Source organism: Mytilus galloprovincialis, chromosome 8 (genome assembly GCF_965363235.1).
Source record: "Mytilus galloprovincialis chromosome 8, xbMytGall1.hap1.1, whole genome shotgun sequence".
Lineage (NCBI taxonomy): Eukaryota > Metazoa > Mollusca > Bivalvia > Mytilida > Mytilidae > Mytilus > Mytilus galloprovincialis.
In genome coordinates this window covers 56,066,475-56,080,080 of record NC_134845.1, presented here as the reverse complement: position 1 = coordinate 56,080,080, position 13,606 = coordinate 56,066,475, and the positions used below count along the sequence as shown (strand labels likewise).

Below are 13,606 nucleotides of genomic sequence, written 5' to 3'. Positions count from 1 at the left end.
ACAGGAACAAAAATTTCATCCAAGGGAAATAACTCCTATTAAGACTCAAATAACAATGTTCTCAGTTTGGTTTATTTGTAGATCTATAAATAAACTAAGCTTAATACTATTGCTATTTACAACTGTTAAATAACCACTGTCTATCTGTTACTTTTATGCAAAATAAACTGTTGAAACAGATGCCATAATGTCTCCCTTGTCCACTTAAAATTCAGAAAAAAAACAATCTAAGATAGATAGTATCATTGCTTATTAAGTCAGTCGCTGGACCATTGTTCTGAAGGCAGGACCTAGAAATGTACTGAAAGTAATGCAACATCATACAACATAATCTATCACAAGTAGATCCTATCAAACTAACTTAAGCAGAAAATTAAACATTGAAAACTGTGTATAAATTAAGTCCTTACACAATGTCCTAGCAGTGATCAACTAAGTAGTCCTTCAAGATGCCTTTGTGAAACGTGTAAACTGATCGTAAATTGAAAAGATGATGGTAAGTAAAGAAGCCTTTGTGAAAGGTAGCCAGCATTTTTTACAGTAAGCATGATGTAAAAAAGTGTGGAACACTGATTATTTAAGTGAATTTTTTAAGTCCAAGGACCAAAACTCTGTGAAAAAGCATCAGACCAGAACAAAATTCGAACTTAATCTGTAACTTAGTTTTCTCGTTTGAATTGTTTTACATTGTCTTATCGGGGCCTTTTATAGCTGACTATGCAGTATAGGCTTTGCTCATTGTTGAAGGCCGTACAGTGACCTATAGTTGTTAATGTCTGTGTCATTTTGGTCTTTTGTGGATAGTTGTCTCATTGGCAATCATACCACATCTTCTTTTTTATATTACCATGAAAAAACTATATAGCAATTATCAAGTCGACATTTTCAAGCATGCCAGAAAAAAGTGTGGAAAACTGATGGTTTTATTTAATTTTCTAAGTCTAAGGACTTTAACTCTGCACAAAATCATCAGACCAGAACAAACATTGAATTTTATCTGTAAATTGTCATGATAATACAATACACCAAATATATCAAATCAATATCTTCAAGCACAAAGAAACAAAGTGTGTAAAACTGATTTGCTGGACTGAGGGATTGACAGACTGAGTGCAAACGTAAAGTCCCCACATGTATAATCTTACAAATACCACATACAAATCTTTTACCGATCAGTATTGGATCATTGCGACTTTTGCTCGACTAATATCCAATCATTTCCCAATCAATGCCAACCTGTTTGCTCTGTGGTGACATGTATGAGGGAGCAATTGATGATTTCCAACTTGATGACTTTTCTGTAAATCTTATAAATAGTGCTGAACATATTTACTGTTTACAATTTGTTTTATTTGCCATAGTTTCTGGAAAAAGCGAAATAAAATGTCTTTCAACAACTCATATAAGGGATCCACTGACTATCAAGCCGATAGGGTTGCCTATAATTGCTTACATCAACTTCATTTTGAACTTTGGAGGATAATTGTCTCATTGGCAAAATGTAACACAAAATCCTTATTTTCATTGGTAATGGGTTGACTGAAAACATCTGAACATAATTAAGTTGAACAGTTGATAATCCTCCCTTGCATCCCTGTCAGGTTTAAAATTTGCTCTAATTGGTTTAGTTTTTGAGATATAAAACAACAGGAATGTGTCCATAGTACATGGATGCGCCACTCAAACTTTTATTTTCTATGTTCATTGGACCTTGAAAATGTTTTCTATGTTCATTAGACCTTGAAATTGGGGCAAACACTTTATCATGGCATTAGAATTAGAAAGATCATATCATAGGGAACATGCTTACTAATTAGGTTCAATTTGATTAGACTTCATCAACCTTAAAAAGAAGCCCAGTAATGATATATTCTAAACAAATTCAATGTTAATCAATTTATTTTGATTCTACTGGCATAACACTGGCATAACATTGTAATGCATGTACAATAAACTTATAAAATTGAGATATGTACCTCCATAAATAAAACATTTAATAAATCTAGTAGTACCATACCTTTTGTATTATATTGTTTTGTCAAAAATAAATTTCAAGTGTAAATAACAATCAATTTTGTCTAGGTAATTTTCATTTTAAAACTGATGCTTTCTAAACCTGTTTAAGGTGGTACCTAACACTACAGGGAGATAACTCTGTAAAATCATCTAAACGTTTTAATTAAGTTGTGTTGTTAAGGGAATATTAAGCTTTTCAATGATCAAAATAAGTGTTTGTCAAACTGCTATATAACCAGTGTAATTTTTCTGATAAAACGGTTGGTTAACATTTTTTGAAATTTTTATATTTTTGTAAAAGGGTCAAAGTAAATACTTTGTCAAAATTTTAAGAAAATTAATGAGCCAAATTAATTTTAGTTAAAGTGTTGGGTACCACCTTAAAAAAAATTGTCATATAAAAATTGAAAATGGGAGACAACTCTAATCTTTTCAGAAAATAACTAATTCAAATCTCTGATCATACTGATCAAGATTTTTTTTTAGATTTAGCAAGGGAAATTACTAGACATGCTAGATAGCATTGTGGAAAAAGTAACTGAAAACAATTTTGTTTATAATCAACTGAAGATATTGTACAACAATTTTTCCTGACTTTTTCTGTGTTTCATTTACCTATAAAAAAATTCACAGAGGGCTGTTCCTGAATGGAAAGCAAATATGGAGTGAGACAATTAATTTTTAAACCTTACCTCCTAAAATATCAAAAAATTAGTACCTCCCCTTTAATCCCTTGAACTTCCAACAAAAAATAACAGTACCATTCTAGCCTAGGTTACTAAAAATTAAATCCAGCCTTCCAAGTTTTCCTTTGTTGGAGCAGCTTAGTATCATGTTCAAACTGAAAATATACATATATATAAACATGATAAATCTGAATCTATTTATAAACTTTTCATTCTGATTCCAAAGTCTTCATTATCTGCATTGATAGGAATTTTCTCTTCAACAGCGCCACTTTTAGTCCATCCAGTTTCATCCTGATATAAATTTTCTCCTTTTGGCAAATTTCTAGTGACATCATTTCGGTAATTTTCTAGAAAACTACCAACTCTGGTAAAAAATTCTGCTTTACAATTTTTCATTGAATTTGTGATTCCCGTACAAAAGATATCATAATTCAAGGTCAGCCACAAAATTACTATAGTATCATAACATATCGTTGACTTATATCCAAACAAATCTAATTCAGTTGTTCCAAGGAGCACATCCTCTTCGCTATCATAAAAATAAATGACGATCTTCTTCTTTGAGATCCCAATAGTAGGAACCAAATGTTTGAGATTATTTCTATTTTCCTTGCGTTGGAGAAATGAGAAAACAATTGATTGAGCTAAAACCTGTTCCTGATGATTAGATGTCTTTGTTTCTGGAGAGGACTCTGATGAGGATACAGCCGAAGAACCAACTTTAAAACTATCATCTTCGACATTAGCCAAATGCACGGAAACATTGTTTATCAATATATCAGATTTTCCATGCCAACCATCAATCCAACCTTAAAAATAAAAAAAATAAAATTCAAATCAGTAGACCACTTTTAAGGTATATATATGCTTCACCAGAAAAGTTCATAAATAATGCACCCTTTAAGACATCATTTATCAGAATTATAGACTAATAGGGGATCACCTTGTATCTCTGCACTTTTAAAATTCATCAATTGTCTTCGTGATCAATATTATGCAGAATCAGATAAACTAGAAATAATGTTGATCCCTTAGATACTTAATAACAATTCCCAGTGAATTACTATAGTGCAGACTATCAATTATGAGAATTTAATTTACCTTATTCGTGCAATGAAGCATCATATTTTTTTCAACCACTCAGTCAACATAAAGTACAAAAATGTACAATGAAGTAAGTGATGATCCCCTAAACGCCAAAATAATTTTCACTATTTAAGCCAAAGTTTTTGTCGGAAATGCAACGAATTCTAAAATTGCTATTGTCATGATTGTGAGTACTGAAGAGTTAAGATTGCTTTAATTTCATTTTTCAGTGGAAATAAAAAAATTAAATTTGCATAATGCATAAAGTAAGCATTTGACATGTTTGAAGGCAATATATATACTATACATTTATTTCATGTGTCTGAGGGAGTTGTGAAGATTTGAAGATTAAAATTTGACTTTTTAGGGGTTGAAAAAATCTTCATATTACTTTCCAAAGGCAAAAGGAAATGTTAGAATGCAAATTTTATTAGATTTGGGCCAGAAGTGACCCAGTAGTATCAGACGAGAAGATTTTTGTATAAGTTAAGATGACATGGTACGCACAGAAATGAGAAAGCTCAAAAGGGAAGGTACTGGTATATTTTTTGCTGTGTGCAAATTTGGAGACATGTTTTATAAAGATTTACTGTCAAAAGAGCAACAAAACTTAAGGAAGGCTTTTCAAGGCATTAAAGATGCGACAGGTACATGCAGGACACAAAAATCCATAGATTAATACACAAGTTTTGTTGTTGTTGACCTGTTATAATAAATCTTACCAAACGATGTATCATCAAAATCTCCATCTTCACTGTCACCATGTTCACCAGTTTTGCATGGACAACATAATGAATTTGGTTGGAATCTTAGATTATCATATGAATCATCAATTTTGTAACTTCCATCTACAGTCAGAGGTGATAACAAATGCAGTGCTACAATAACTGCCCACTCTGCGTCATCACAAGTTCCACTTTCCTCCTCTAATGCAATATCATGATCTGCAAAAGAATTACACACAAATGTAAGAATATATAATATATATATATACATTTGTACCCCATATTATCATGATCATCATTTTAATCAATATAACATGTATGTCAAAGTGTGGTTCAATCATATTTATTTATAATAGATTGGGAAACAAGTTATTGCAACTTATATAATAGTCCCTTTCCACTTTTGTGCGAGTGGTTGGGATCCCGCTAACATGTTTAACCCCGCCACATTATTTATGTATGTGCCTGTCCCAAGTCAGGAGCCTGTATATTCAGTGGTTGTCGTTTGTTTATGTGTTACATATTTGTTTTTCGTTCATTTTTTTACATAAATAAGGCCGTTAGATTTCTCGTTTGAAATGTTTTACATTGTCTTATCGGGGCCTATTATAGCTGACTATGCGGTATGGGCTTTGCTCATTGTTGAAGGCTGTATGGTGACCTATAGTTGTTAATGTCTGTGTCATTTTGGTCTTTTGTGGTTAGTTGTCTCATTGGCAATCATACCACATCTACTTTTATATTTGTAGCAGCATTAGCCTTCTCTTTTTCGAAATAAACAAGGGTGTCTTTTACATTTTTTGTAAGTGCAAGAGATGTGGCTCTCTCTTAGCATGGGTCAGCCATTTAGAGTCCCCTTCTGACAGACTATCATCCTCTCTCAACATGCGCAAGACCATACATGTACTTGTAAAAGGTGTGAATGTACATGTACACTGTATATATTCATATAATTTTTTAAATTGATTTTTTTCTACTAGTACTACAATGTATTATTTCAAACATTGCAATGAGATTCATTGAAAATACATACATTTGTAGGTGTCAGAAATATAAAAACTTGTATTGCATGTGCAGCAATGTCCCAGGTTTAAGGGGAAAGTTTGGAACAAATCCAGGCCCATTAACCCTGATTTGCATTTGCCCTAGTACAAATGTACCTGTTCGGCCATATACATGTTATACCTGTTCTTCATGGATCTATTCGCTCAGAGTTTTAGTTTATTTTTAATGATTTCTATTTAAATAGAGTATAACATGTATAAGTTTGTTTGATAAATTTAAACAATAGAAAAACAATCATCACAAAGACAAGAAACAATTAGATTTTCGCATCACAAACCAATCATGCCAGTTATGTCCAAAAGTTTTTAAACTTTTAATTTAAACAGCACATGTACATGTACACATACACATACATGTACATCTATATATACAATGTATAGATGTTTAAAAAATGACCTTGAAATCAAAGAAGATTTGATTAAGCTGCGTGTGAAGAAAAAAATCCTTTTTATATGTCTTACAGTTTGTACATTGTAATCAGTCTTCACGCTGAGTGGCAGCCCAGGCTAGTAAAATTGCTCCTGGGCCTGTAAAAATCATATCTACCGGCCAACAGAATCTTACTAAAAAATTTCTAAAATTGAGCTCCGGGCCTGTGGATTTAAAAGTTTGTTGTGAAGACTGTGTAATGACATGAATGATAATGATGATCGTTGTGTTTATGAACTATACATGCTATACTCATTCCAAGCTCACTTACTACATATATGGACCATAATTTGCTATTGGGCTCGTTTCCTATAACGATAGAAAAGTGATAAAAATGTGTATTACTGTAAGTAAAGTTGTAACTACATCTAAAGATGCCTTTATTTTTATCAACATACAAGTGTATGCTACTCTTCCCTAGAAAAAAAATTGAAATTAACAAATTTCAAAGATTATACGACCGTATTTTTGTGTCGTTTCTCGCGTTACTTTTCGCTTCCAAAGTGCATAACGCTGACTGATTTATAGATAATCGTCACCGGCAAATTCGTAACTTTTGCTTTCAAATAATAAAGAACATCCACCAATAAGAATAGTCAGAAGAAAATGCTGAGAACTATAAGTATTTCTGTAGCAGGTGTATGAACACTAGCGTTACTTCGGTTTCCGATTTCGTAACACAAATTTTAGATGATGTAATATGCTTTGTTGTAATAGAATTCTTTATAACAATATGCAAATATGAACTCTCACGAGATGTTCAAACAGGTAAATCAGAGATGATTTACATTCTAGTTTTGTTCTCCGTAATAATTAAGTTAGAAAATGACGTTATCGTTATGCGTTACATTTCAAACGAAACAGAAGTTCAGTTATTTTCTTTTTTTTTTTATTAAAATTGTTTTTGTCGTTAAGTTTTAATCATTTCCGGTCATACGTGAAACATGTGACTAACATGTGATCACGCCCTTACGGCCGGATATATGAAATACTAGGTCTAAACATTGTTTTTGTTTCCAACGGGATGTTAGCAAACATAATCTGTAGACTTGTTTCGTCTTGTTTAAAAAAGGAAAATACAATTTTCAAAGAGATTGCGCCGGGGGTCTATTATTTTTCCTATGTGCATAATGTTACATACGATCTTGTGTGAAAATAAATGCCCAATGACTTGACAAAATCGATTTCAGATTTGACAGACATTATACATTTGTAACACACTTCGTTTCCCGATAACGATGTAAAGGGTCCTTGGAAAATTCAATCGACATTACGTCTCTTATCATTGTGCCGATGCTCGTTAGATTGATTTTGCTTCAGCAGTAAATATTACTGGATATTTTAGGTGAATAAAGATAATTTAATAAAAAATACATGTTAATATACCGTTACACTTGGAATGTACAAAAGTGGTATCTTTGTCACAATTTTTAATTATTTTTTTTTATTCATGTTCTGCAAACACTTTTCAGAAATGCAATAAACTTGTCAAAGGAGAAGTAAACTTTTACCATGCATGACTTGAAAGGAAGTACTTTATTGATTTTAGCCCACTAAAGTAGGTTAAAATGTGGAAACCATGTAGATGGTGTACAGGTCACAAATATCACATGGTGCCTATTTTAAAGGTTTTAATTTCAAGTTAAAAGTTTTTTTCTTTACTGGATTTAAAGAATTTTACATTGCCAATGATTTGGAATAAATTGTATATACATGTAACTGGAATTTCAAAACCAAATATAAATACATTTTTTTGGCTAAAACATCACGATTCAACGATTATGGTATCCTGTATCAATGAAGAAAATATGGAAATTTCTGAATACATATTGTACTAATTGTTTTCAAAACAAGCACATATTTAGGAGTTTTATAATACTGTTACATTTAAAATGGATTTTAAGAAAAAGAATACTGTTCAGATTATTTTAAGCAGATTTTGCAATAAAATAAAACTAAAAAACTGCTTTCGGTTTCTTATGGTTTCCTGTTGCGTTTAAAAAAACCTTTAATTCAACATTGAAAATAGATTTTAAATATTAACATGAAGCAAGTAACACTAGTAATTGTGTTCATTTATGTCTTTTGACATATATTGTGCAAAATAAAGAAAATAAAGATTGGTTTCCTGTTTGGTTTCCTGTCACGTATACGGTGAATCAAAATGTAATATTTTTTTCTTAAAAAACTCAATTGTTCCATTAATACTATTCTAACCCCAACACAACCCACAGAATAAAAGTTAAAGTTTTAGAACTTATAAAAAAGGATACAAAAAGAAACCAAAGGCTGAATACCAAATTATGGTCCATATGTACTTAAAACGAGTCATAAACTTTTTAATATAACACATGCATGACATGTACCATGTTTTCTTCATGAATTTTGCAAATATATGTTTTCTTTAATCAGTCAGGGGACTTACTGAAATAAGTGAATTTTAAATCACTTATTTGAGTAGCAAATTCGAGGTTTTGTCACAAATTGGAATTTTGTAGTTTTTTTCAAAATTTTAAACACATACATGTAGGTTTAAATAACATCTTTTAATTAGTAAAATTAAAAAATATGAACTTTTTGCTTCTTTTAAGTAGCAAGGTTTATGCCTTTGATGCTATCATTTACCTGAAAATTCTATTTTAGTTGAAAAAATGCTATAATAATGGCTTTACATAATGAACTGAATTTCTTAAAAGATTTTTTCACAGCAGTGGGAGTATTTTTCCTGTGAAGTTCAAGGTTTCATCTTTCAGATTATGTAATAAAATTCTACTGTTAGATAAAAATCTCACTGTTCGGGGGTGTTAAAATTAGTGGGGGTTATTAAAAGAATGATACTTAAAGAAGTGATTTTTGGGAAGGAAATTGAGATCTGATACTTAAACAAGTGATTTTTATGTCATTATCCTAGATTCAGTACACGGTCATCACCTGAAATGACCTGGTCATCCTAGACAACACAGATGTTGGTTCTGATAAGTTTAGAAACTTAATTAGTCCCTGGATCATTAGTATTCTATATTTAAAGCTACAGTAATATTAAATCACTTCTTCTAGTGATTAATTTGTACTACTTAAATAGGTGATTATTAAAGAAAGACAACTCTAACTTCCAACCTTTATGGAAATAATGTTACTTGAATCAGTGATTTAGAAAATCACTTGTTTAAGTAAGGCAGTGTCTGCGCGTACCCGCATGCGGGTACGAATAGCAAAATTGCCGTTCGTAGGCTACGCGTACCCACATCCGGTTTTATAATAAATTGCCATCGGATCGGAAATTAAACGTAAAATATATACAGAAATTATCGCAATTAGTGAATAAAATTGATCAACTACTTAGAATTTTTGTTAACATTTATATAGGTAAGTGAACAGTTTTTCTCGGTTAATAAATAATCTTAAAATGGGAAAAGAGGGATTTACATGTGGGGCAGACATTTCAAAGTTATCATGCTCGAATCGGAACAATTTGTTCAAAAGTATCAGTCGATTAATTTTATACAATTGTATATAAAAACAAACTCCGAGTCAATTGCAGCTGCAGAGAAAAGAAGAACTGGAAACACAAAAAATAAGAGGAAATCAAGTTTTACAGAATAATTTTTTCCTGTATTCACGGAGGCAATATAACATTATTTCTGAAAAAAACAAAGGCCGATGCCAATAATCTTCTATGAATGCTTCGTTAATAAATAACAAAATGTTTGACGAAAATGTAAACCTTCAGCGCATCAAAAAATATTTTGCCTCTGAGGCGTGGAAGCAACTTAAAATTCGGATATTATATATTAATTATAGGACTATAGTTTACTGGGACTGTATATTTCATTTTCAATCAGTGTGCATTTAATTTGCAAGGTTTATTATATATTATTAACTTATAAATACAATTAGAAAACAAGGTTGGCAAAAAAGTGGTCAATACTAGTATTGACCATGCCAGTGGTAAATACCGGTAAATACCGGGAAATACTGGGAAATACCGGCAAATACTGGTCGATTGAATTTTTAGTGGTCATTACTATAAAAACCACATATTTAATGCTTTTATTTCTAATTCTATTGTAAATTCAAACAGGGATGTACATTGATTAATGTGTACATAATATTATAGTAAAAGATAAAAACTTTTTGTCCCTTCTTCAAATTTCCATTTCCAGCATGAAGAAGGTTTTTATCTCACAGTTAAATAGACAGGAAATAATTTATTGTTTAAGGAGGGAGTCTCCATATATCAATTTTATTACTTTCAACCCTACTTTTATTGGTGGCTGTTGTTTTAGTAATTAAATTTTCACACCTAGCAATGCCAGGTGATAGGTAAAAAGATCCATGTAACTTCATTTACCTGTAGTTTTAATTACCTGTAAAATCATACATTCTGAATAAAAATATATATAAATTTTAAAATGTTGAAATAAAATGTAAATTTGTATATATATATATATATATCTTAAGTGTGCAATATCATAATTCATAACTAAATTTTAAATCAGTAAGAATAAGTGTTATAAATGAAAAAAACATATCCAATTCATTAATTTTATAAGCTGACACATGCATAAAGATTAAAGTTTAAGTGTATTTGACTTTTTATCAAGTTTTTACTTCAATTGATAGTAGAAACAACCATGAAAATTTAAATTGACCAGTATTTGCCAGTATTGACCACTTGGGGAGTATTGTCCGGGGCGGTAAATACCGGTAAATACCACTGGTAAATACCTGGGGTGGTATTTACCGCCCAACCTTGTTAGAAAATATTATTTGTCATACCCTTCACTCGTTCTACTCGAAATTTAATCCCCATATTATCGATAATTTCTGTATATATTTCACGTTTAATTCCCGATTTGATTGCATTTTTTATAAAACCGGATGTGGGTACGTGTAGCCTACGAATGTCAATTTGACTATTCGTACCCACATGCGGGTACGCGCAGACACTGCCTTTAAGTAACTCCCCTGACTGTTAATGGCATGCCTTCTTTAATATTGATCAATTTACATGTAATCTGACATGATAATCATGATAATATGTGAATAAGTTTATTATACAATGATTTATCATTTCTTTTAAAAGTAGTGCATGTAGGGAGAACCAACTCTTTCAATTACAAATGTACGACAACCCTCTTACATCATTTGTACATCATCTGATCATTGTACTAGTCCAAATAATTATGACTCTTTGAAAGGCTATATATATTTTTTCAAGAAAGGTGTCAAAGCAAAATTTTAATATAGCCTTACAAGATGTACTAATCATTGACATTGTACATGCCTTACCCTTGAGAAGATAATTCAGCAATTTTTTTAAAGCTTCCATTTGTTTCTCATCTTCTGGGACCTGTGGGTGTGGATCAAGGAACTTCTTCAAAATGAAAATTCCATTTTGAAAAATTGACCCAGCTGCATAAATGCGGGCGAGAGGTTTTTCGTCTGTCCTATATTTTTCAAACATTTGCACCTCACAAGATGCACGGGAGAATTCCTCACTGAGAAGGGCATTTGTCTGCAGTATTTCTAATGTTCGAAATACCATATCTGACGATCCACGACACAACGATATGTATGCCTCTTCCAATAAATCTTTTTCAATTTCCTTTTTTAAAAAATCTTTAAAGAATGACCCATAGTCGTATGTCTTTTGTCGTTTTGCACTCGTGTGCGCTCCTTCTGCCGACATTTTAGAATATTTGAGCGAACTTTCACAAAAAGTATTCAGCTAAACTGCTAAATAAGTAACTGCTTTAAATAAACTTGAACATGTTGAAGTTGAGGGATCACTAAAATAATTCTCTTCAGCCAGTCATACCAGTTTCAGGCTCTGATTTTTGGCAGGGGAATGTAAGTCAGGGGGAGGGAAATCAATGATGTCTGGTTACACGATACATCAAGGTTAGCTCTACGTAGCACTAGCCTAGGGTAGTATGAATATTCATGAGTTTTATAAAGCAACGCGAGATACGAGATCACGTCATTGGCGCGATAATATTATCTGAGAGAACTATCAGCGGTAAACAAAACAAAAAAATGTTAAAAAGCTCCCAAGATGACGGGCTGATATCACTGGAACAGAGGCGATATGAAAATTAGATAATAAGTTCTTTGAATACTGAATTAGCTTTAGATATTATACAGAGACGGCATATATTATAGGCATTCAAAAGACGATTTAAAAAAGGGGGGAGTTTCACACAACGAAATCTGGCTATGCATTCGAGGGCTACTCTTTTTGTTAATATGAAAATATACAGAAGAGCTATATTAAACCAGCGACAGTAACTATGCGGAAAAGGGCCCCGGGGGGGGGGGGGGGGGGAGGGGCGGCTGCTCCAGTCCTGGTCAATCTTTCACATCCATTTGAAAAAACTAAACCTTAGCCTAACTCAGTAACTGATTAGACCAATAAATATGATGTCTAGAAAGGTCTAGAAAGGTTTTTTTGTCATAATTATCCAGACTACTACTACTTTTGATCTCACCATAAACATATGGCCAATTTGGCAAAGGGGATGGGGGCTAGGACGCTTGTTTCATCTTGTGCACAGTTACATGCTAAAAAAATAATATACAGACATCTGGCTGGTGTAAACCAGACAGTCTGACACCCCATTCATATACATTTATTGTACATTTATTTTTGTATGTAAGAATCTATATGTATGTTTAGCTGCCTACTTAAATTCTTTTATTGTTCTGATGTGTTTTTATTTCTTTTAATCTGAAATACAAAAAGAGTGAAAAACCTCTGACACTTGTGAAGACAGGAAGTATCGCTATTAATAATTTAAATATACTTATATACATATCTTAAAAGGAAAATTTACAAATGATATATTTTGTTCAAAGTAAGCTTTTTGTTTAGTTTTAAGTAAAAACTAGGAGTAAAGGAATTCTGATCATGACAATTTAAAAAAAAATCAATCTAAATGTCAAATATATAGTGTTGTCAAATCGTACACTTTTGAGTAACCGGTTACTCGAACAATCGTTCGACCGATTAACCGGTTAACCGGTAGTTTGAATTGGTGCTTGAAAGCCCTTATCAATAGTACCCTACACATAGATAAAAGATGTGGTATGAGTGACAATTTGAAAACCTTTCATCCAAGTCATAAATTTACGCTGTTAGAATTGAAGTTAGTCCTTTGGCATTTTAAGGCTTGTCTGTGTGGGTTCCTGGCGAAGTTTGACTTTTAATAATCAACTACACCGTATCAACAATAGCGTGTGTACCAGCTTCAGATTGAAAAATTAAAAAAAAACTTCTTGATCTCGTAGAATTGAATATGTCTGAAACTGATTATTCTTTCCTTTTCACTTGTTGTTACCCAGAATGATGTGGAGTGTTTCAATTTGAATGATTAATTATAAAAAAAGAAGATGTGGTATGATTGCCAATGAGACAATTCTCCACAAGAAATCAAAATGACACAGAAATTAACAACTATTATAGGTCACTGTACGGCCTGTTTCTTTACTTTGTTTGCATGTTACTCGTACTACCACGTATACATTGTGTACATTCACATTGATTTTCATTTTACAATTTTTGAGTTAGCATTTCGTTTTTAAGTAAGACTAAAC

At 31.9% G+C, this 13,606-nt stretch overlaps 1 protein-coding gene across 1 annotated transcript; it reads right to left on the bottom strand.

The window, feature by feature from the left end:
• Positions 1-1,677: 1,677 nt before the first annotated feature.
• Positions 1,678-11,883, bottom strand: LOC143042238 (uncharacterized). The gene is made up of 3 exons (XM_076214498.1): positions 11,303-11,883; positions 4,514-4,735; positions 1,678-3,514 (listed from the first exon to the last, which is right to left on the bottom strand). The coding sequence occupies exons 1-3, from the start codon at positions 11,700-11,702 to the stop codon at positions 2,901-2,903; spliced, it is 1,236 nt and encodes a 411-aa protein (XP_076070613.1). The 5' UTR covers positions 11,703-11,883; the 3' UTR covers positions 1,678-2,900.
• Between the last annotated feature and the right edge of the window lie 1,723 nt (positions 11,884-13,606).

Excerpts from the sequence above, each read along its gene's own strand:
- LOC143042238 (XM_076214498.1), bottom strand. The coding sequence starts at position 11,702 with ATGTCGGCAGAAGGAGCGCACACGAGTGCAAAACGACAAAAGACATAC. Across the intron at positions 4,736-11,302 it reads GCTGAATTATCTTCTCAAGG|ATCATGATATTGCATTAGAG; the intron begins GTAAGGCATGTA and ends ATTCTTTTGCAG. Across the intron at positions 3,515-4,513 it reads TTTTGATGATACATCGTTTG|GTTGGATTGATGGTTGGCAT; the intron begins GTAAGATTTATT and ends TTTATTTTTAAG.